Source organism: Corvus moneduloides, chromosome 23, assembly GCF_009650955.1.
Source record: "Corvus moneduloides isolate bCorMon1 chromosome 23, bCorMon1.pri, whole genome shotgun sequence".
NCBI classification, from domain to species: domain Eukaryota; kingdom Metazoa; phylum Chordata; class Aves; order Passeriformes; family Corvidae; genus Corvus; species Corvus moneduloides.
In genome coordinates, this window is record NC_045498.1 from 2,945,573 (window position 1) to 2,969,350 (window position 23,778).

At 51.5% G+C, this 23,778-nt stretch overlaps 1 protein-coding gene across 3 annotated transcripts; it reads right to left on the reverse strand.

The window, feature by feature from the left end:
* Positions 1-7,834: 7,834 nt before the first annotated feature.
* Positions 7,835-21,985, reverse strand: LOC116455108 (NF-kappa-B inhibitor delta-like). Of its 3 annotated transcripts, XM_032132553.1 has the most exons (13): positions 21,607-21,774; positions 21,160-21,248; positions 21,037-21,070; positions 20,712-20,833; positions 20,035-20,219; positions 19,453-19,558; positions 18,631-18,777; positions 17,150-17,201; positions 16,517-16,674; positions 16,022-16,135; positions 15,522-15,686; positions 11,541-11,568; positions 7,835-10,369 (listed from the first exon to the last, which is right to left on the reverse strand). In XM_032132553.1, exons 4-13 carry the CDS (start codon positions 20,802-20,804, stop codon positions 10,194-10,196), a joined length of 1,224 nt encoding a protein of 407 aa, XP_031988444.1. In that variant the 5' UTR covers positions 20,805-20,833; positions 21,037-21,070; positions 21,160-21,248; positions 21,607-21,774; the 3' UTR covers positions 7,835-10,193. The 3 variants fall into 3 exon arrangements, with proteins under 3 accessions (XP_031988444.1, XP_031988445.1, XP_031988443.1); XM_032132554.1 differs by lacking the exon at positions 21,037-21,070 and having other exon boundaries at positions 21,607-21,775; XM_032132552.1 differs by lacking the exons at positions 7,835-10,369; positions 11,541-11,568; positions 21,607-21,774 and adding exons at positions 13,425-13,832; positions 21,899-21,985.
* Positions 21,986-23,778: the final 1,793 nt, after the last annotated feature.

A 23,778-nucleotide genomic window follows, 5' to 3' on the forward strand; every position in this document is an offset into this window, starting at 1 on the left:
CCATTTTATGGGTTTGAATTAAGTGTAACCCCGTCGTTTTCATCATTTTCAGGTCGAAATTGAAGGGAAAGCCCTGTTGTCCCTCTTTTTAAAGGTTTATACTGAAGGAAAATTCCCCCTTTTCGCATTATTTGGAAGATTTAAATTGAGGGAACCCCTCTTTTTCTGATATTAAGGGTATTAAATCAAAAGGAAGAAGGCATTTATCTGCTGCTATTTTATTGGTTTGAGGTAAACATTCCCTGTTCCCTGTTGCCTCTCGGAGGCGTAGCGACCTGGTTCAGGAACGGCACGACGACCACCTCAGGTCGTTCGGGCCATCAGCTCACAGACACCAATGTGGTGGATGGCAAATGGCGTTTATTCATGGAATACATAGGGTTAAATAACTTGGGTTTGCCGCGTCACTTCCTTCTGCTTATGTATTACCTGTTGAGGGGAGGGGTTCTACCTGCCCGTACAACGCGAGATCTTCCGAACGCCTATCCCTAATCACCTACATTTCCCCCCCCTCTATCCCTAATCACTCACATTCCCCCCCCCATGATTAATTAAAAAACATGCAAAATATAAACAGTATAAAATTTCAAGAACTAGTAAAACCTACTTAACAAGTTATAAAAAGTGATATAACGTATAAAATATATGCGCTTTAGAGCAATTGTTGGTGGTCAACAAATAAAATGTTAACCTTTTCTAACCGGCTTTTAACAAACGACACCAATTTGTTTAATATGCAAGGCCTGAAAATCAGCGTTAGGAGTATCATAGTGAGGGGGCCTATTAGAGTGGAAACAAGGGTGGTCAGCCATGGAGACTGGTTAAACCATGACTCGAACCATCCTTGTTGGGCTTCTCTTTCTTTTTCTCTGGGCTAGCCTTTCTCTTAGTTCGGCCATTGAGTCCTGTACGACTCCGGTGTGGTCTGCATAAAAGCAGCATTCTTCTTTCAAGGTGGCACATAGGCCTCCTTGTTGCATGAGCGGGAGGTCCAGTCCTCGCCTGTTCTGCAGGATGACTTCTGAGAGCGAGGAGACAGATTTCTCTAGAAAGGAGATGGATTTCTCAATTCTTTGTAAGTCCTCGTCAATAGGTATCTGCAGCTGAGAAAGTCCCTGGTGTTGGGTCACGAGGGCCGAAACACCTGTGGCCGCACCAGTGGCTCCAAGGCCGAGCAGCATTGCGATGGTGATACCTGTTATTACTTCTCTCTTGTGGAGCCAGCTAGGTTCTTCAAAAAGGTGGTACACTTCTTCTTCTTGGTCATACAGGACTCCAGGAACAATCAAAACTTGGACACAAAAATCAGCAGAGTTATCGAATTTATCAAGAAGCACACAGGGGCTTATTCCGGATTGCTGGCAGACAAACATTCCTGATGCAGATGGGACCACCCACTTACTGGTTGTTTTGTCAAGCTTGATAAATTCAGTACAGACATTGCCTATTCGTTTTGCTAGGACTGCATTGCCAAAGCACTTGCCTTGGCCTGTGACCTGACTCAGAGTAAGTCCTCTCCGGGTGATGTCCCACCTGCACTGGTGTGGATTTTGTGCCGCTGAGTAGTTAAAAGGCACATTAAGTGCAATGCCCTCATAAAAAGGGGGGTGCGCATCATAACACAACCAGCATGATTTTGTAAGGTTCGGGCTTGATTGATTTAATGACAAAAAAGTAGCATTTAATACGCTGAGAAACAGATTGTAAGGAGCTGATTTAGGTATTTGATAGGTAACCAATGGGCCGGGTGGGGTGGAGGTGGGATTTAATATTTGTGTATTAAGCGTAAGACCAGTCTTGGGTCTGTTTACCATAAGAATCTGATTAGGCCCGACTGGTCAGGATTCTGGTGGTAGGTCCTGGTAATTTGTATGTTTACCCACATGTTGGGGACGGTGAGAGCAAACACTGACCACGCCCTACCCATGGCCCAACTCTTATGGGCTGGCTGCAGAATTGTCATTATGTAGTTTTTGCAAGTGTGTCTCCTCCCGTCTTGGGGCGTGTATATTAGCTTGTCAAGTCCAAATTTTGGTTCGCGACAGCCTCGGGGTGCATACTTGACTTGGAGGAACTCATCACGTTGCTGCAGTTGCCATCTATCGCTTGTCACGATAGTCTCACACCCCCAGTACCCACAATATCCATACCCTGGATAGTTATAGTAGCCTTTTCCTGGGCTTGAAGCAGGACACCAATAGGTTTGGTACAGTGAAAAATCACCAAGACTGAGGAATTGTAGATGCGAGGGAAAAATGTCTTTTAGCCTAAACTCAAAAGATGGGCTGCCTGGTGTGATAGTTTCTTTGATTGCTTTGTCGCCCAAAAGGTGGCGTAGGACCCACCTGAATGGCTGGTGAGGATGATGTTCTGCATTGGCTTGCCCTCTGCCAAGAAACTGCAAAAGCAAAATTACACAAATATACCGTTGTTGCTTGGATTTCACTGGTGTAGGATTCTTGGGCGCTGTTGGGCTGCTCGATGACTTGTCGCTTTCTTCAGGCACTGGGATGTATGGGTCACGGGGGCGTCCAAAGATCCAGTCCTGCAAACAAAACCTCACAGTTTTCATTAGTTTTATTCTGAAGGTCCGGTTTGATAGACTTAAGTGGACACCATTTGACTTTACCATCTTTTTTAACAGCTGCGTGCCCTCGCCCCGTGAGCACTAGTCTCCAACCTTGTTCCCATTCCCCCAATTCATTTCTGATTACAACTTGTGCGCCTTCGTCTAGTGCTCGAGTGGCCCAGTGTTTCTGGGCGGGACTGTTTGTCTCGTCCCCCCCTAGGGAATTGATTCAGTGCTAGCAGGGCAGTTGCTAGTATGCGCGCCTGGTCTCCTGGGGGAATAGAATTGGTAAAGCCCTCTGTTTTTGCTAACACTTCCAATTTGGTTTTCAGGGTCTGATTTGCCCGCTCAACAATGGCCTGCCCGGTGCTATTGTACGGGATGCCATGTACCAGAGTGATACCCCACTTTGAAACAAATGTTTGGCTCGATTTTGAAATAAAGTTTGGGCATTGTCTGTCTTGATCTGCTTTGGAACGCCGAGCCACGCCATAGCTGTTAGCCAATGTTGGATGGTTGCCTTGGAGTCAGTTTTTAGGTGTTGTGTGGCCACGATCATTCCGCTATATGTGTCCACAGTCACTGCAAGCCATGCTTGGGGTTTTAGTAGATGACATAGTGTAAAGTCTGTTTGCCATATTTCTGAGGCTTTAAGGCCTCTGGGGTTGACTCCGCTGGACCACAGCGGTGATTTTTGACAGTGGGGGCATGTGGCTATGATGTGTTTCGCATCAGTGGTTGAAACCCCGCACCTTTTTGCTAGTGCTTTAGCTCCGATGTGGAGAGACTCATGTAGCTGACGGGCATCTCTCAGTGTCCACAGTCCTTTTGCGGCGGCGTCTGTCTTGTTACCGATTTGAAAGAATCCTTTAACTGGATTATGGCTGTTAACGTGGATGACAGATATGGTGCCCTTCCGCGAAAAGAGTGCTTCTTCAAGCATCACAGCCACTGTGGACACTGACACGCTGGGCCCCAACATGGCTAGGCAAAGCTTAGCCACAAACATAGAGTCAGTTACGATGTTGAGGTGCTCTTCTGGGAACAGTCTGCACGCCAGTATTACGGCGGCTGCTTCAAGTTGTTGGACTGAAAGTGTAGGGTCGGTTGCTTTGATGCATTGCCACTGCTCTACCGACTGCCATACCGCCGCTGCGGTTGAGGTTAGCGAAGATGCGTCTGTGAAGACCGTCGGTCCCGGTCGCGGTCAGTCGATGACTTTTGGCGGGAGATCAATGTCGACGATTGCAAGCAGCTGGGTCCACGGGGGTTTTGGAGCATATCGAATCTCTCCTCCAGAACCAGCGAGGGCTATGGCTAAATGCTCTGATATTGTCGTTGATTGCGCGGAGAGCTGTTTGCGGAAGGGTAGGTATATCTTGGCGGGTTCCGTGCCTAAGTGCCTTAGGGCAAGTCTTCTGCCTTTCATGATAAGGCTGCCAAGACACTCGACCCCCGGGGAAAATGCGCGCAACGGCTTTCCCAAGAATACCCACTGTATTGGTTGGGCTTTGTCGGGGGGCCCTTGGGCTAGCGCTCCTACCCCTCCTTTCTTTGTAAAGTGAACATATAAATGGAGTGGTGCTCCCGGGTCCCACCTGGTAAGTGTACTCACAGACATTTGCTGCTCGATAAAGTCGAGCGAGCTTGTGGCTTCTGGTGTCAGAACTTTCTGTTCCCATGAGTTTTTTCCTCTCAAGAGGTCGTTTAAGGGGTCCATGACCTCGGGAGGAATCAGGATAATGTTATGGAGCCATTGTAGAGATCCCACCAGCCGCTGCATATCATGGAACATCTTGATATCCCTGCGGATTTTTATCTGGAGCGGGGTTATATAGGAGTTTGTAATTCCTTCTCCTAGAAAGGTTACACATGGTCCCTTTTTTATTTTTGCGCTCACGATTTCAAAGCCATTTGTTTTCAGGGTCTCTGAGACTGTTGACACTAGTCGGTCTACCTGGCTCGCTGATGGCGCAGCAATCAAGATGTCATCCATGTATTGAATAATGGTCGTGGCTGGGTTGCTGCGCCGGACCGGTGCTAGTGCTCGGTCTACCGTGATCTGGCAGATGGTTGGGGGAGTTGATCATCCCTTGGGGCAACACCTTCCATTGGAAGCGCAGGATAGGCTGTTGGCTGTTTGGGAAGACGATGGAAAAGGCAAACTGCTCTTTGTCTTCATCATGCAGGGGTATGGAGAAGAAACAGTCTTTAATGTCAAGCACCGCACAGGGCTGCCCTTTTGGTATCATTGAGTTCATGGGCAGCAAAGTTTGGACTGGACCCATTGGTTGGATTTTCTTGTTCACCTCCTGCAGGTCGGGCAGGAGGCGGAAGCCCTCGCCAGATCGTTTGGGTATTACGAAAACCGGGGTGTTCCATGGGCTTGTGGAGGGCTCTATGTGGTTCTGCTGTAGCTCGCGGCTAACTAGCTCGAGGAGGGCGGTCATTCGAGGCTTTGACAAGGGCCACTGCTCGATCCACACTGGATCAACCGATTTCCATATTAGTTTGATGGGCAACGGCGAGTACGTGGCAGTGGCCCTTAGAATAAATTTGTCACCCTGACTTTCAGTAGGGCAAGGGCATCCCTCTCCAACAAGGGTGGACATTTCGGCATAACGTATGGGAAAACGGTGATAGTTTTCTCCGGTCCTCTTTCGGTGCGGAGCGTTATCGCTATCAGTTGGGTGCTTTTTTGGGCCCGAGATAGTCCCCCAACTCCTCCCACCATGGGGGCCTCCTCCAGTTCCCAGTGTATAGGCCAGTACGTTTCTGGGACGACAGTAACATCTGATCCCGTATCAATCAAAAAGGGGAGACGAATAGCAGAGTCATCTGGGTTGTTATGGAGACAGCAAACTCCCCACACTATCAGCGGGTGGCTGCCCACCTTCATGGCCAAAGCCACCCAGGGATCTTGCTCCCAGGGGGTTGTTCCTGCTGTGCCTGGAGCACAGACGGGTTTAACCGAGCCATCGGTTGAGCCGTGAAATTAGTCATTTCCTGGGGGGGCAGTGGATGCGGGTGCTCCATGGCCCATTGAGGATTGGCATAGCTGGGTCGCTTCATGTCCCGAGTGGGAGGGAGCTGTGTGTGGCCTGGATGCCCCCTCCCCCTCCCGTTTCTCTGGAGCTTGGATCTGCATTCTCTGGCAAAATGTCCCCTTTTTCCACATGCCCAGCATGGCCCTCTAGGTCGCGTCTGGCGTGGGGGAACTGCTGTTGATGGATGCTCTAATTGGGGGCAATTTATTACAACGTGGCCTGCCTGGCCACACTTAAAGCATGCCATTACACTGGTTATTGCAGTGCAAACGGCTGCCTGGATTGGGGCCAGATGTTCTTCTTTTGCGACATGCTTAATCATATCGGCAATACTGGACCCGGTTGGTAATGACCGTAAAATGTCCTTAGTGGCTGAATTGCATTGTTGATGCAAGCATTCTGCCACCACAGGGCCCTTTGCTTCTGAGGGCAAAGTAGAGGAATTGACTGCTGCCTGGAGGCGGTCCACAAGTTGTGTGAAACTTTCGCTCTCGCTTTGCTTTATTGTGGACCATGGCTATGGTCTAGCAATAACTCTGGAAGCAGAGCGGATAGCTTCTCTAGCGGCGCAGGTAGTTACCACGACTTCGTGGGCCCGTAGGCCCTCGGCCTGCGCCTGGGGGGTGATCATGGTTGGGTCCGTGCCCATTAGCTGCTGTAGGCTGGAGCCATGGAGGGGGTGGTCTGCCCCAGTTGCTAGGGCTAGTTGCTTTGTGCAATTGTCCTCCCACTCTTGTTTGAAAACGATCATCCCCGCCCCATCAAAAATTAGTCTGCATGTTTGTTTAATGTCAAATGGGAGCAAGTCGTCCCCTCCAAAAAGGCTGTCGATGAAGGTGGAAACCATAGCCGAATTAATCCCTCTGTCTGCAATTGCTTTAACAATTGCTTGTATATCTTTAGGATTTATCGGTGAGTAAGTCCTCTGGTTTCCACCTTGCCCTCCTACTCGGACCGGGAAAGCTAGCGTAGCTGATGGGGCCCAGTCGGCGCATGCTATTTTTATCTTTCTCCAGTCTGTAAGCGGAGTACGTTCTTTTTCTAACTTCCCCTTGGCCCAAGTAGGGGCGCGGTGGTTATTGCTTTTATCTACTCTCAATTCATCCTTGTCAGAGTCGGAGTCGGTTATGGACCACTCGTCAAACCACTCGCTCCAGCTACAGTCTGACTCGGAGCCGGAAGTCGACCGACTGGATACTTCCGGGCTCCGGAGCTTTTTCGTCGAGCTCCTACCCCGCCCCTTTCTCTTAGGATTGGGCTGTTCCTTCTCCCTGGGCTCGCCCCACCTCCTGCTGAGGGAGGCTCTTGCTATATAAGGGCATGTTTTCAGGCGAGCGCTCTGATTGGCCTTGGTTCCCCTTCTGGGATTCCCCCTCCTTTTCCGTTCACGCGTATCTGCGTTATGTAGCGGACCTCCCCTGTTTCCGCTGGCCACGTCTGCGCCCCCCCATCCCTTTGGGGGTCGGCGCCATTCTGTGGGGCATAGGGCAGGGGTCTCGCCCACGCCGTCTCGGACTCTGATTTAATGGCGGCGCTCCTGGCCTCCTCCACCAGCCCGCCCCAGAATGACTGCGCCTGCTCCTTTCCCGCTGTAGGTAGGGTTGGGCTGGGGGGCTGTGGAGAGGGTCCTTGCTCCTGCGAGTCTGTGCGCTCGGCAGGACTGCTCTCAGCTGTAATCTGCGTGGCCGCCTCAACTCTCAACCGGGGTGTGGCCAGCAAACAGCTTTGTGCGGCTTTCCAGGTCTCTTGCTCTTGCAGAGCCTTACGCAAAGCCTGTACAACTTTTCCCCATAATTTAAGGTTTTTCCTCGAACCCGAGGACATTGTTTCATCGGCTAGAGCCTTAGTACACTTGTCCCATATTTCTGGGTGGAGTATATCCACCGGATGGTCAATGACCCCAATTTGCAAAAGCCTCGCAACAGCGAGAGTAAAATCTTTTGGTTTGCAATCAATACCCCATTGCTTATGAATCTGAGATACAACCTTCGCAAGAGCTTCCATCCTCCTTGCTGGTCCGGGGGCGTCCCCCCTGCCGGGCTGGTCCTGCCGCGCCAGCCGCCGTTCACCTGTCCAGGCGAATTCCCGATCCCAGTTCCAATTCCAGATCCCGGGTTTCGGCACCACTTGTTGCCTCTCGGAGGCGTAGCGACCTGGTTCAGGAACGGCACGACGACCACCTCAGGTCGTTCGGGCCATCAGCTCACAGACACCAATGTGGTGGACGGCAAATGGCATTTATTCATGGAATACATAGGGTTAAATAACTTGGGTTTGCCGCGTCACTTCCTTCTGCTTATGTATTACCTGTTGAGGGGAGGGGTTCTACCTGCCCGTACAACGCGAGATCTTCCGAACGCCTATCCCTAATCACCTACATTTCCCCCCCCCATCCCTAATCACTCACAGTTCCCCCATTTTAAGGGGTTAAATTGAAAGAAATTCCCTCTTTTTCTGGCATTTTAAGGGTTAAAATTAGGGGATTCCCATACACTTCATGGTCTTCTAAGTCTCTTTGCCTTAGCTTCAAGTCTTTTGCGTGGGAGCAATCCTGGCACATATGTAATTTCTGAGGTGGAACGGAAATTTCAGAAGCGGGCTCCAGAAAGAGCCGGGAGGGGCTGGCTGCCAATGGGGTACCGAGATATTCCAAAATAAGGCCAGCCAAACCTGCCAGTGCTGGCAGATCTTTTAACTTTTACCTTCAAAATTCAATACACGCGAATCAGTTTCTCCCAGACTAAAGCTGCCATGGCAGAGAAGGACCTTTATGCCTTAAACCGGACCATAATTACAACGCTAACCATAATCCTAGATCTTCACCCAACAGAACACAAAATATTACATAATCATAACCCTAATCCTAAACATAACACTAGCTCTTCACGCAAACAAACATTACATATAACCTAAAACTAACCCTAACTTAAATGGCACCCTTAACCCTGAGCCCAAAGTGGCCAGGACCAGGAAAAAACCCATCCACTCAGGTGAAAAAGAGAAATCCCCCCCAAGAAGATACTGCCAAAATCGAGAAGGAGGATACATGAGAACTTCTTCTGCACTTCTGGCCTCAAGAAATGAGAATGTAAAGATACCAGAATAATTTCGATCTGAAAAAATACATGGTTAAAGACGACAGCTGCTGATGCAGCCTGGAACAGTGCTGCTGAAGTAGACTGGCCAAAAACCTCTGTGATGTGAAGCAGGGGCATGCTGTGCATGAAAAGAGGAGTGCTATGACGATGAGTACAGGCATTCAAGAGCCAGGTGATAGCACCTGAACCTGATGATGTGCTCCTTGGGCAAGAAGAGCCACGATGACATAAAGATGAGAAGGGAGGTCTATGATACAGAAGATGGATGACACAAATTACACAACATAGACACATGTTGAAACTACCCTGCATATTCACCTTCCGGACCTGAAATTCTCTATGCAAGATCACTTATTTTTCTGTGATGTTGAAGCAAAAAGGCTCTACAGCCACCCTAGTTAAGAGAGGAATGGAATTGCTTGTTACAAGAAGTTAGTGGCAAAATGGCTAGGAAGGATGCTTGAGAAGCCTGGCCTTGTGAAGTAAGATCATAGGTATGCAGGGGATAAGTACCAAGCAGTAACTGGATTGCTAGGAAGTGCCTCTGCTGATGAAGTCTGGAATGTCACTAAAGATGACCAACCATAAAATGCCTGAGATGTAAGATGTACGCATGCTGTGTGTAAAGAGGCATGTGAGAGGAGCTATGTTAATGAGTAGGAAAGCTTGAAACCCTGGGGATTGCATCTGAGCCTAAAAATATGCTTCTTGGGCAAGAAGACCCAGGGCAACATTGAGACTCGAGGAAGGTCTATGATGCAGAAGACAGATAATGCAAAATGCACAATGGCACAGAGATAAGTTGGAACTGCCCTGCCTGTCGACAACTTGCGTGGTGCTGAAGAGAAACCCACTGCCTTTACCTTCCTAAGGGGCATGTCCTGCTGCGGCTGCCTCCCCTAATCTAATTTCAAATTCCCTCCCTGTGATTCCAAACGCTTTGCTCTTCTCCCAGCCCCTGGTCCCATGACTTAGCTTTTGGAAGACAAAGGGGCCAAATTTTTCCTCAAGGAAAAAGAGCATGTGTCCAGGGTGGTCTGTTCCCTCATTCAGTACAGTCTGTTTCGGCAACTGCAAAAGACATAGGCCAACACTGAAATTGAGACAGGGAAGACAGAAAGGATATTGTGGTGCAAAAAGGGACCACTTCTACAGTGCATCTCCCTCAGAAGCACTTTTGTGCCTTGAGAAAAGTCCTCCCTCTGCTTCTCCTCACTGCTGCACCGGCTTGCCTCAAATTCTCAGTTGATTCCACAGGTTGCCTAGACAACACGTGCAAAATCAAAAAGGTACATGCTTGAGGACATTGTCATATAATGACTGTTAATTAGTCACCATCCCTGAATACCACTTCACCTGCTCACATCTTCTCGTGAGCATGTGGCTGCAATCTTCTGAGACTGACTGCAGCACTTGCGAAAAAAAAGGCAAAAAACACATGCTGAGATACAAAGTGGTAGTACAACCTGCCTGCTCTGATTAACTTCTCACCCACCCTGGGCTGACATACCTTGAAAATGTACCACCTAAAACAAACAACAAAGGATGCTTAATCTGCACCAAATATTTGATACCTAAGCAAAAACAACTACTTGTCCACCAGTCATTGCTTACCTCGCTCAATTTATCTTGAGAGCTGATCTCCAGCTTTGCTTCTTAAAAATAAAGAAAAACATGTAACATAACCACTTGTCACACCTCTCCAGCAAAGCCAGATGATTATCTGTTTTCCATATGACACTTTGCTTAGCACTTTGTTATGGATTTAATCCATCAGCATCTGAAGTAAAATTATTACTAAAGTCACCAAAATGCTCCATGATAACAGTTATCGACATCTTGTGTCAGTTTAGAAATACCATCTAGAGTCCAATTACAGTCTGTAGTACAACAAATGAACACTGACTGAACTTCAAGGCTCCTGTATGCAACTTGCAGCTTGGACTGAGAGGACTGTGGGAGCATTGTCTCAACCAGCTAAGCTTATCAACATATTAGCATGAGACCCTTAGCACTAGTCCACCTATTCTCTCGGTCTATGCATCATGGCAGAGCAGCTCCAGACCAAACACACAGAGACACCCCTAAGATGCGAGATGACAAAAAATGATGAGAGAAAAACACTCAGTGAGAGTAATGACTGCAAGAATCAAGATGCTGTTGAGCAAGGATGACCTATGGGGCTGTAGCGGTGAGCCAACAAGGCTCTAAGGAGCCTGATAAAAGATACTGACAGAATGAACTGTTACTAGAAGCGGCTGTCAGAACTGTCCCGGTCTGTTACTATGGATGGCTGGAGAGCACAGTTGCTGAGCAAGCCATTTTCTCCAGCTGGTTTTATTTTAAAATCAAGAAGGTGAGACAAGGAGAGAAAAGACAAGAGAGACAATAAAGGAAACAAGGCAAGCAGGAAAGAGAGACACAAAAGAAGAGAGACAAGAGGGAGACAAAGAGGAGAGACAAAGAGGGAAGGAAACAAAAAGAAGAGAGAGGGACATAATTTAAGGGGGGGAGAAGCTAAGGGGTGCAAAGAGGGGAGAGAGGTTAAGAGATGCAAAGGGGAGTCTAAGTCTAAGAAAGGCAGAGAGGAGGGGGAGAGAGACTAAGGGGCAAAGAAGGAATAGAGAGATGGCGAGATGGAGAGGGGGTAGGAGATACAGAGGAGAGGAGAGATGCAAAGAGAAGGGGGAGAGAGAGAGGCAAAAAGGGGGGAGAGACTCCAAGGGAGAAAAAGGAAAGAGAGACATAATAGAGATGAAACTTCATTTAATGACTTTTCACTTATACTTCTCTATACCAATCATTGCTCACCATTGCTCAATTTACCTTGAATGCTGATAGCCAACTTTACTTCCTGAAAATAAAGACAAAGAACAGCATGGAAACATAGCCACTGGTCACACCTCCCTAGTAAAGCCAGAGGATGACCTACATTCATATGGCACTCTGCATACATTCTGCAACATGTTCTTGTAGTCTGTAAATTTTGCATTCCTGGTGTCCCGTTCAGATGTGCTTAGGCTCTAGCAGCAGGCCTCAGCCAGAGCTGACTTACAAGATGAACCTTGGGCATTATGTGACTAACACAATCAGTATTACTTAGCTAAAAATAGATGACAGAGACACTTATGCTAGCTGTTTAACGCCAAACCAGCTGCTTTAGAAATTTTCACATAACCTTGTGTAGTTATTTGCAAGAAATGTATAATTTTAAGAATTTTTCCCAACTGACATGAATATAAACTTGTTTGTAAGATATTTTAGGGGAAACCCTCCCAACTGAGGCCGGGGCTCTGGCCAAGCCCTGGCCCTGCTGTTCGGGAAGTGTGCCATCAGATCCAGGTGTTTCTGTGCCAAAAATATAACCAAGTAACTTGAACTTATGATTTGGGCCTATAAAAACTGGACCTACTTTTGGAGCAGATTTGGAGACCTCATCTACAGGTGGACGCACTGCGTAAGACTTTCACAATTGCCAGGAAGGGTTCTCCAGGTCCTTGCTGTGAAATGGGGCTTCCCAGCGACTGTGGGCTCTGGAGGTTGATATTTAGGCAATTGGTAATGTATCTTTCTCAATCACTGTCCTGTCTCTCATATAGTACTGATTAGGTGCATTACCTTGCTTATTTTTGCTTGTTGCTAAAGCCAAGTGTGTAGTTTTCTTGAATGTATCATTTTACTTTTGTTGCTGCCTTAATATTCATAGTAAAATAAGACCATTCTTTCCATTACTATCTGTGTCCTTTAAATTGGCCCGTCAATTGGCAAAACAAGCTCTCAGCATCATTTCTCTCCGTCAGGCTTTGTTAACTGAAGCATATCAAGGTTGGTTTAGCAAAACTTAAAATTTCAGTAATTGTTCCAAACTGTTTTTACAATAGCAGTCTGTGAAAAAACTTTACTACATGCTGGCTAAAGTGGAAAATTACACTGCTTATTATTAATTAAAACAATTAATTGAAAGTTAATTAACCCCATTAAGTAGAAAAATGAATTAGGAAAGTTCCATCATTTCCATCTCTAGGTGGGGTTTTGTAAGGTGCTGGTATGGTGTTAGAGATGCTAGGAGGTGGTTCAGTGGTGTTAAAGTAGATTTAGAGAGTGCTGAGAGGGATTGATTTGGTGGTATCAATTAGCTTTTCAGTGGTGCTGGGTGAGGTTTGAGGGTGCTGAAGAGGAGCTATAGCTGGCTAAAATGGTTTTGAGTGATGTTGGGAAGGTTTGAAGGTGGATTGGGGGAGCTGGGATGGTTTGAGGGGGTGCTGTGAAGGGATCTGGTGAGTGCAGTGAGGGGTTTGATGGTTCTAAGGGATGATCCCCTCGCCAGTTCCCCTAGAGTGCCCCTAGGTCCAGGGAGGGGAAAACCTCAGCATTTGGGGGCACCTCTGGGAGTCACCCCAACTAGCTCATGGTTATCACCCTCTTTTCCCCTGGTATTTCTCACTCTTTCTCCCTCAGGTTTCCTGCTCTTTTCCCCTCGTGCTTCCTACCATTTTCCCCCTTAATTTAAGGCCTTAAAATAGTGTCAAAGGAGGGGTTTTCAATGACTTAATCCTTAAAATAACAGAAAAGGAGATTTTCCCCTCACAATTTAAAGCCCTTTGTCCCCGAACTCCCTCCTTTTTCTGGGGTCACTGGGATGCACTGGAGAGGGACTGGGATGCACTGGGAGGGACTGAGGAGAGACTGAGGGCATTGGAAAAAACAGACTCAGATTTTAACAAGGTTTTTATTTAATTCCAGAATTCCCTCAGTTTTTGTGTTTCCCCTCCAATTTGGCATCCTCCACCCCAACTCCCCCAGTTTGGAGGAGACGCCCCTCACTAGCAGCCTGCATTAATGAGGCTGGGGGAGAGGGCTCTACTGGGGGGGGAAAAGGGGGAGCTGGACCCTCCCCAAGCTCCTCCCCCCACCAAACCAATGTGGTTCAGACTCATTTCACAGAAATTTGGGGGCAATTTCATTGAAATCAGGAAAAATAAACATGGCGGGGGGAAATCCCCCAATATGGGGGTATATCCCCCCATCTCATACCCGGGAGACCCTGCCCCTCTGACGTCACTTGGCGGTGGGGGGGGTGCGATAGGACCCCCGGCGGCTCCTCAGAAGCAGGCGGAGCTGTGGGAGACGGAGGGTTCAGGGAGGTCCCCAAATCCTGGGGTTCTACCCCAGAATACAGGGATGTCACCCAAAGGTCCTGGGATGGGACCCCACAGTTTGGGGGGTTGTGAAAATGAGGGGGTAAACCAGCAGGATTTTGGCTTAAAGCAGCAGGATTTTGGAGTACAACAGCAGAACTTTTGGGCATAGCAGCAGGATTTTGGGATAAACCAGTGGGATTTGGGAGTAAACTCCAGGATTTGGGGTAAAGCAGCAGGATATCATAAAATCATAGAATATGCTGAATAGGAAGAGACCCACCAGGATCATGAAGTCCAACTCCTGGCCCTGCACAGAACACCCCAAGAATCACATCACGTGCCTGAGAGCCTTGTCCAAAACGCTTCTTGAACTCAGACAGGCTTTGTGCTGTCACCACTTCCCTGGGGAGCCTGTTCCAGTGCCTCACCACCCTTTGGGTGAAAAACCTTTTCCTGATATCCAAGGTAAACCTCCCCTGACTTGGCTCCAGCTGTTTCCTCTAGTCCGGTTACTGGTCATAGGAGTGAAGAGATCGGTACCTGCCCCTCCACTGCCTGTTGGGAGTATGTTGAAGACCCCAGTGAGGTCTGACCTCAGTCTTCTCCAAGCTGAACAAACACTTGCCTCAGCCACTCCTCATAAGGCTTCCCCTCCAGACCGTTTCCCATCCTCATGGCCTTCCTTTGAATGTTCTCCTATAGCTTAATGTCTTTTTCATATTGTGGTGCCAAAAACTGCGCACAATATTCAAGACAAGGCCACCCCAGTGCAGAGCAGAGCGGGACAATCACATCTTTTGACCGGCTGGCAAAGCTGTGCCTGATGCCCCCCAGGACAAAGATGTTCCTCCTGGCTGCCAGGGCACTGCTGACTCATATCCAACTTGCCATTAATCAGGACCCCCAGGTCCTTTTCCACAGCACTGATCTCCAGTCTATTGTTCCCCAATCTGTCTGTACATCCAGGGCTGCCCCATCCCAGGCGCACTTGCCCTGGTTAAACTTGATACACTTGGTGATTGTCCATCTCTTTAATTCATCCAGGTGTCTCTGCCCTCAAGGGAGTTGACAGCTCTTCCAATTTAGTGTTGTCAGCAAACCTAGTATCCCTTCAAGTCCTGTGTCTAAGTTGTTAATGAAGATATTAAAGAGAACTGGGCCAAGGACTGAGTCCTTTGGAACCCCACCAGTGACTGGATGCCAGCCTGATGTCACCCCATTCATTATAACCCTTTGCCACTGACCCATGAGCCAATTGCTGACCCATGGCATGATGTGTTAATCCAGCTGTGGGCTGGACAGTTTTTCCCAAAGGACACTATGAGAGACTATATCAAAATCTTTGCTGAAACCCAAAAAGATTCCATCTACTGGCTTTCCTTAATCAATTAGGTGGGTTACCCTGTTGTAGTAGGAAGTCAGGTTCAACAAGCAGGACTTTCCCACCATGAAGCCATGATGACTATGACTGATATGGGGTAAAACAACAGGATTTGGGGCACAACAGCAGGATTTGAGGGCATAGCAGCAGGGATCTGAAGCGAAACAGTGGGATTTTGGGGTTTCAGGAGCAATTTCAGGCATTTCCTCCCATCAGCAGGAAGTTCTAGGGTGCAGTGGGGTGCTGGGGATGGTGCTGGGTGTGAGGGTGATCTGGGGGTCTCACCTGGTCTCCGGAGGACCCAGGGGGCAGCAGGCCTTGAGGCAGGTCATGCTCCAGGTTGCGGGCACTGGGGTCAGCCCCCCAGGCCAGGAGCAGCCTCACAAGGGGCTCCTGGCTGGGGGTCCCAGGTAGTGCTGCCGCCATGTGCAGGGGAGTGTTCCCATGGGCCTAGAGGACATGAGGGGGCTCAGGGCACCAGAGACCCTTGAGATCTGATACCGGTACCTCCTGCCCCCCCCAGACTCTCCACAGATACCCCAAAGCCCCCAGTGCCCTTTTGATCCCTCTGAACCTCCCAGAGCTACTTCAACCCCCCCAAGCCACTAGAGGAACCCCAAAGGCCCCCAAAGAGCTCCTCTGACACCTCCAATCAACCTCCAGGAGGCCCCAAGAGCACCCCAGAGGTCCCCCAGCCCCAAGTACCCCACAAAGTCCTAGGGGGACCCCAGAGCCCCCCCATAGAGCCCCTCAGAGCTCCCCCCACCCCCACAAGTCCCTCAAACCTTCATGTTGATGAGGCGGGGGGCCATGCCAGGCTGGTGCAGCAGTAGGTGGGCCAGGGCAAGGTTGCCTCCCCGCACGGCCAGGTGCAGTGCTGTCAGGCTACTTTTGGTGTCCTGGGGGCCAGACAGGGGTCAGGGGGGCCCCACAGGGTGTCCCACCCCCCTACAACCTCCTTAACCTCCCCAAAGGGACCCCAAGAGATCCTAATGCCTGGGAGCTCAAGTCTACCCAGTCCATGGGGACCCTGAAGGGAGACACAGGGGTCTTTGGGGGGCACCCAGGTGTCGTGGGGGTCCCATCCCCCTCCCCAGCCCTCCCAAGGTATCCCAACGGACCCCAGTGGCCAGGATCTCAGGTCTACCCAGCCCACAGGGACCTTGAGGTGGGACACAGTTGTCTTTCACGGGCACAGAGGTCTGGGGGAGGAACCCAGGGGATCTGAGGGACACCTGGAGGGTCATGGGGTACCTGGGGGTCCTTGGGGGAGTCTGTACCTGACTGCTGCTGTCTGCCCCCATCTGCAGTAGCAGCTCAACACAGCGGAGTCGGTCCTGGGGAGTAGGGGACCCCCCTCCAGAGCCCCCAGCAGGGGTGTACCCTCCCTGCAGCGAGGCATTGTGGGCCAAGACAGCACAGTGCAGAGGGGTCTGGCCTGGGGGGGAGCCAATATGGGTCAGGAAGGGCCCCTCCCCCAAACAGGGCCCCTCTGGAATTGGGAACCCGCCTAGGGACCCCCTCAAAATACAGACACACCCCCTGGGACCCTCCCGCCGTCAACTAGGACCCCCAAACTGGAGACCCCCCCATCCCCCCAAAACAGGGATGCATCCACCAGGAATCCCTCCAAGAGTTACCAAAAAATGGGGATCCCCAGGGTCCCCTTCAAACCAGGGACCCCCAAGCCCCTCCTATGTTGAGTACCCCTCAAGTGAGACTCTCCCAAGACACCATGAAATAGGGCACTCATCAGGGACCCCTGAGTTCCCCTCCCCCCGAGTTGGGGACCCACTCACTGAACTCTCCCTGGTCCCACCCCAATAAGGACTCCCCAAGAATCACTCCCACCCCAAAACCAGGGGCCCACCCCAAGCCCCTCCACCACTCTTGCCCCCCTCAGATTTGCTGACCCTCAAAATTTCTGGCCTCCACGTTGACAGGGACCCCTGAGGATATCACGGCCTGGGAAGGTAAGGGAAGAGATTTGGGGTCCCCCTGGATACCATGGACCCTCCTAGGCCGGTTCCCTGGTCTCCCAGGACACCTGGCCTGAGCCTGCTTTGTGTTCCCTCCCCTGGGGTTGGGGTCCCTCCCAAACAACTGGAACACGTGTGGACCCCAAACCCATGGGAGGTTTGGGGTCCACACAGAGACCTGGAACCCTTTGGGGAGGGTTTTGGGGTCCCTCAAGGGAGTTTAGGATCCCATATGGACACCTGGGTACTCTGTGGCCCAGTTTTCTGGTGTCCCAGGAGAACTGGGTCTCTTCTGAGCCCATTTTATGGTTCCCATGGTTGTCCAGCCCTCATGGGGGTCGGGGTTGCACCCGGAGGATTTCTCAGAGCCCACAGGGAGTTGGGACTTGCACCTGGATGATTTGGGAGGGGGTGGGGTGTCTCACCTGTGAGATTTGGAGTCTCACCTGCAGGATTTGGGAGAGCCCAAGGGGGGTTCGGGGTTGCACCTGGAGGGTTTGGGGATCTCACCTGTAGGATTTAGGGGTTTGGGGTCTAGAGGATTTGAGGACTGGGGGAGCCTGTGGTGGTTTGGGTCTCACCTGGAGGATTTGCAGGGTTTGGAGGTCTCACCTGTAGGATTTGGGCAGCCTGGGGGATTTGGGGTCTCACCTGGATGATCTGGGATAGCCCAAGGGGGGGTTGGGGTTGCATCTGGAGGATTTGGAGGGTTGGGGTCACACCTGGAGGATCTGGGGAGCCTGGGAGGGTTTGGGGTCTCACCTGAAAGATTTGGGGTCTCCCCTGTGGGATTTGGGGCCCCAGGGGAATGTGTTTGGGTTACACTTGGAGGGTTTGGGGTCTCAACTGGAAGATTTTAGGGGGCCTAGAGGGATTTAGGGGTTATACCAGTAGGATTTGGGGTTGAATAGAATAGAATCATAGAATGGTTTGGGTTGGAAGGGACCTTGAAGATCATCTTGTTCCAGCCCCCTGGCATGGGCAGGGACACCTCCCACTGTCCCAGGCTGCTCCCAGCCCCAATGTCCAGCCTGGCCTTGGACACTTCCAGGGATCCAGGGGCAGCCACAGCTTCTTTGGGCAACCTGTGTCAGGGCCTCACCACCCTTAGAGGGAAGAATTTTTTCCTAACACTTAATCTAAACCTCTTCTCTTTCAATTTAAAACCATTTCCCCTTGTTTGGTCACTCCAGGCCTTTGTAAATAGTGTTGCTCCATCTTTCCTGAAAGTTGCCGTTAGATACTGAAAGGGGCAATTAGGTCATCCTAAAGCTTCTCTTTTCCAAGCTGACCAACCCCAATTCTCTCAGCCATTTTGTGTCTCTCCTGAAAGATTTGGGGTTTGGGAGCCTCACCTGTAGAATTTGGGAGTTTGGAGCTCTCACCTGGAGGATTTGGGGGTTTGGGGGTCTCACCTGGAGGATTTCAGGGTGCCCATAGGCCGTGGCCAGGTGCAGGGCCGTGCGGCCCTCATGGTCAGCAGCATCAGGATTGGCCCCCAGGACAAGCAGGTCCCGCACAATCTCTGGGGCTGCAGCTGCTGCCGCTACCAGCAGTGGAGTCTGGGGGGATAAAATGGGGGGGGGGGGGGGGAGTCAGGGAGAGAATGAAGGGGCAGTCAGTGGGGTCTGAGTGACTCCTTGGAGAAGTTAGATGTCTAGAGGGTAAAGAGGGTCTGGTGGCTCTTGCAGAGAAGAAAGGAAAGTCAGAGGGGTCTGGGGAGTCAGGGGTGGTTGGGGGGCACCAAGCACCCCTGAACCCTTAAATTATCACCCTGGTATTCTGTCACTGCTCTGCCCCTCCTTATCATTCCCTTATCGCCCCTCATTAATTATTTGTTATTAACTGCCCCTTCATTAGCCCTTTATTGGCCTCTAATTACACATCACTAATCACCCCTTATTACCCCCCAGTATTAATTACCCCTTTATCCTCCATCACTCCCCCTGTTAGTAGGCTGCAACAGAACCCTGTGATTCATTATCCCAGAATTAACTACCCCACCCCCATTATTACTTACCCCATAACCCCCTGATCCATTATTGTCTTTTTACCCCCATCACCCCCTTATTGCCCCAATAAGACCCACTTATTATCCCTCCAACCCCTTCTTTATCCCCAATGCCCTCACCTTTGCCAGGTGTTCTTGCACTTCTAGCCAACTCTGCCCCCTGCCCCCCCAAACTTGCCCAGATGCTCCTGCACCTGATCTCTGCCAGATGCCCCCCCACACTCACCTTGCCCAGGTGCTCCCGCACCTCAAGTCCCCCCAGGTCCCGCAGAGCCTCGGCTGCAGCCCGGGCAGGTGCCCACAACCCACTGGCACAGAGCACGTGCAGCAGCCTGGAGGTGGAGGGGGGTTAGAGGGGACCCCCTTGCTCTTCTACCTGCCCCCCATGCTCCACCCAGAACACAGACCCCTCCAAAAAGTCACCCATGGCCCCTCTCAGTGCCCCAGCACTCTTCTTGCCCCACTGACTCCCCCAGTGCCTCCCAACTGGCCTCCCACTGACCTCCACATTGACTCTCCTATTTACCCCACATTGATCTCTCCCACACTGGCCCCACTTCATCCCATTGGCCTCCCAATGAACACTAGATGGACCTCCATTCACCCCATTGTCCTCCCACTGCCCCCCTATGGATCCCATTGACTGTCCTTCACACCACTGACCCCCTCAACTGCCCCCCTCCCCCGCCCCATTTATGCCCCCCATTTGCTCCCATTTAGCCCATTGACACCTCATGGACCCCTTGACCCCCATACCCCCTTATGACCCCTGTACTCCCCAGTGCCCTCCCATGTCCCCCCTGCTCACGTGTCCCCCTCCTCGTCCTGCCACAGCAGCTCCCGGGGGTCTTGATCCCCCAGTGCAGCGCGGGCAGCTGCCAATTCCTGGGGTTCAGGATACGGGTCTGGGGTCTCCCTTCCCAGCGGGGGGCCCCCAGATTCTCCCCACGGCACTGGGGAATGGGGCCAGGCAGGGCCAGGGATGGCAGCAGCCTTGAGGGGGCAGCAGTCAAGATGGAGGAGGGCTTGGTCCTCATTACCCCCAGGGCTCCACGTGGCCCCCAAATCCTGCCCCAGTGACCCCCCATTTTCCTCCCTTTTCCCCCCCCAGCTGTTACCCCATTGCCCCCATTTACATCATCTCCCCCCACTGCTGTCCCCATTGCCCCCCTGCTGCCCCTCCACTGCTCCCAACTGCTTCCTTCATTTCCCCCCATTCCCTCTCATTGCCTCCCTTAACCACCTCATTGCCCACATTTACTTCCCCATTGCCCCACCATTCCCCTCCCAGTTGTCTGTCCCGCCCCATTCTCCCGCCATTTCTCCTATTCCCTCCCTTTGTCTCCCATTCCCCTCCATTCTCCCCCCACTGCCCTCTCATTTTCCCCCATTGATCCCCACTCACCAAACTGCCCGCCCGTTAACCTCTCAGTTGCACCCCCCCATATCTCCCCCTCCCCCATTGTCCCCTCCAACCCTCCTCACCTGAAACCCGCTCAGATCAGAGGCCTTTCCCCCATGGGTATCCCCTGAGCTGCTATGGGGCAACACATGTGGGACCACACAGGGGTTGAGCATCACTGGGGGGGTGCCGGGCCAGGGGCCACCTGAGGGAAGACCAGGTGATGGGGGGGATATGGGGAGGGACCTGTGGGGGGATTGGGAAGGTTTGGGGAGAGGGACATGGAGGGGAACTGGGGGACACAGGGAGGATTGGGGGGGACGTAGGGATTGGGAGAGCCATGCCCATTTAGGGGGCACAGGGGGGTGGGAGGATCTGGGAAGAACTAGGGGGTCAGAGGTCACTCACCATCCGAGGGGCACGGGGAGGGCAGAGCCAAAACCTGGGGGGCGGAGGGGACAGCGAGGGGGTCAGCAAGGAGAGTAGGGGTGTCCCGGGGGGAGGTGTCACCTGGGAGAGGGGGTCACCCACCGGGGATCTCGCCCGTTTCCTGCTCTGCTGCTGCCGTAGCTCCTTCAGCAGCTGCTTCACCGTCTGGGGCGGAGCGGCGCGCGGGGGACCTGGGGGGTGTGCAAGGGGGGAGTTGGGGGATCACCGGGATGCCGGGGAACCCTGAACCCCGCCAAACGCCCAGGCCTCCCCCAAATGCCCGTGTCTCACCCAGAGCCTAGGGGTCCCCCCTGAACTCCTGAGACCCCTCAAACCCCCTGGTCCCGCAAACCCCTGTGTTTAAACCGGGTCCCCCGGGCCCCCCGAAACCCCTAGGCCCTCCCCCAGCGAGGCAGGAATCCCCCTGTCGTGCCGTCACGGGGATTCCCACTGCGTCACCACCCGCCCCCACTGGCACCGCCCCTCTACCCCGGGGAACCCCCGCCTCCCCCGCGGGGAGAATCCAGCGGGGAGGCCCCGGGAATTCACCCGCTCCTTGAAGGCCAGTGTCCCCCCTCCTCCCCCACAGGTGTCTTAAAGGGTCAGCATATTCTTCTTGGCTCTCTTAAAGAGCCAGTGTCCCCTAAAAGCGAGACTTAAAGGGCCAGTGTCTCCGAAAAGTAGCTATTAAAAGGCCAATGTCCCCTAAAGAAGTCTTAAAAGGCCAGCGTTCCCTCCCAGGTGTTTTAAAGGGCCAGCACCCTGTTCCAGACGTCTTAAAAGGCCAGCGTCCCCTAAAAGAGGGTCTTAAAGGGCCCCCTCCCCCCATATCCCCCCATACCTCTCTGGGGCCGCATCCCGCGGGGTCCAGGGGCAAATGGGGCCGGGGCGAGGGCGGGGACCGTTTTGGGGGGACTTGGGGGAGGAAGCCCCGCCCCGGAGGGAAACGCCACTAAAACGCCAGCGGTGTCACTGTTGCGACGGATGACACGGGGAGGGGAGGAGGAGCTTCGGAGGGGCCCATGGGACCCAAAGGATGGGGGAAGGTGGCGGGGTCACCCAGGGGCCGGGGTCCTCTGGGGGAATGTCGGGAGGGGTCACAGGTCCTGGGTTGTTCCCTTATGACGTCATCAGCACCGATTTAGGGCGACAATCCAGGGTCCCTCCCACCCCCCATCATTTTGTGTGGCCCATTTTTTGGCTCTTTGCCCCATTTGGGGGACTCTCTTCCCCATTCTGAGTGGGGGCTCTGTCTCCCCAGCCCCAGAAGATCATGAGACCCATGAAGACCATGAAGACTCTGGAGACCCCAGGGCTGGTGCCTTTGTTGGGGAAGAGATGATACACCGGGCTGTCCCCCCACCTACAATTTGCAGGGTGTCAGTGCTCCCCTCCATACCCCCACTTGGTGGGGGGGGAAGGGGGTGTCTTATTCATTTGGGGGGATCTCTGCCCCATTTGAGGGGGGTTTCTGATCCACTTGGGGGTGGGGCCCATTTAGGATAAGGGGGCTCTGCCCGATTTTGGTGGGAGTCTCTGACACATGGGATCCCCAACTCCAGGAAACCATGAGACCCACTGAGACCATGAAGACCCCTGGCACCACCAAGGGTGGTGGTTTTATTTTGGGGGATGACACACACCGGGTGGGGTTCCCTCCAGGATCCTGACTAGAGGTTGGAGGGGGTGTCACAAGTATACTTTCTACTGCATAGACTGCTGAACCCTGACTGGTCCTGAAGCCTTACTCAGACAGGCAGCTCCACTTCTCTAAATGCCAGAACATACCTGCCCAAAGAGCTGAAACAGCTTAGGAGCTACCAGCAACTGAAGGAGCAGCAAAGCACTCTGATGCGAAGCTGTGGTTTATATAGCCCAGGCCCTTTGCCTCAGTGGCTGCACCTTTTGCTGCCCCAGCCCATCCCCTCCTGCAGCCTATTTTAATCCTTGGCTCAGCCACTTTCACACCTCATGAGTACCACCTAGGTGCTGCAGCTCATAAGTGAAGCCCACCTCCCTTCCCCTGGCCCCAGCCACAGACACTGGCCCTGAGCCCAGCAGATAACTACAGAACAGGCAGGAAAGAAGGAAAAAAAATAGAGAAGGAACCTAATAAGTAGGCAGGGAAAGAAACTTGAAAATGCAAAGAGGAGCAAGGTCAGGAGAGAACTAAAAACAGGCACAGAAAGCTACAGTACCAGTGTATATATATATATAAATAAAATTTTAAAGCCAAGGGATTAAGAGAGGAAAATAGGATGCTAGATAAAAGTATACAGAAAATACAAATTTTTAAAGCTAAGGAACTAAGAGATGAATAAATTTTAAAAAATCAAGAGTGAACTAAGATAAAGACAGATAGAAACTTAAAAAAAACCCTCTTAAACTTCCTGATACAGGCCAGGGCATCTTCAGAAATTTTGCTTGTGAAAGTGAAAACATAAATGTGAGCCTACTGATTTGCATGTGTATCTTAGCAATAAAAAGTGAATCTATAAGGCACCTACTGATTTGCATGTATATCTTAGCAATCAAAAGTGAATCTCTAAGGCAGCACAGAAAATAGACTAATGTGAAGAACATGTGCTTCAGTCTTTATATGGTAATTTCTGGTCTGCCTTCAAACATAATACTGCTGAATTTGGCGGTCCTAAAGATGACATTGGATAGTACAGTTGTCCAAATTTCTAAATTTTGCAGTTTATCATTTGTGGTCCTCCT

What these genes read in the sequence shown, in the direction of transcription:
- LOC116455108 (XM_032132552.1), bottom strand. An exon ending in CTCCCCGTGCCCCTCGGATG is followed by an intron (nt 20,834 to 21,036) that starts GTGAGTGACCTC and finishes GTCTTCCCTCAG; the next exon opens with GTGGCCCCTGGCCCGGCACC. An exon ending in GGAGGCCAGAAATTTTGAGG is followed by an intron (nt 16,675 to 17,149) that starts GTCAGCAAATCT and finishes GCTCCCCCCCAG; the next exon opens with GCCAGACCCCTCTGCACTGT.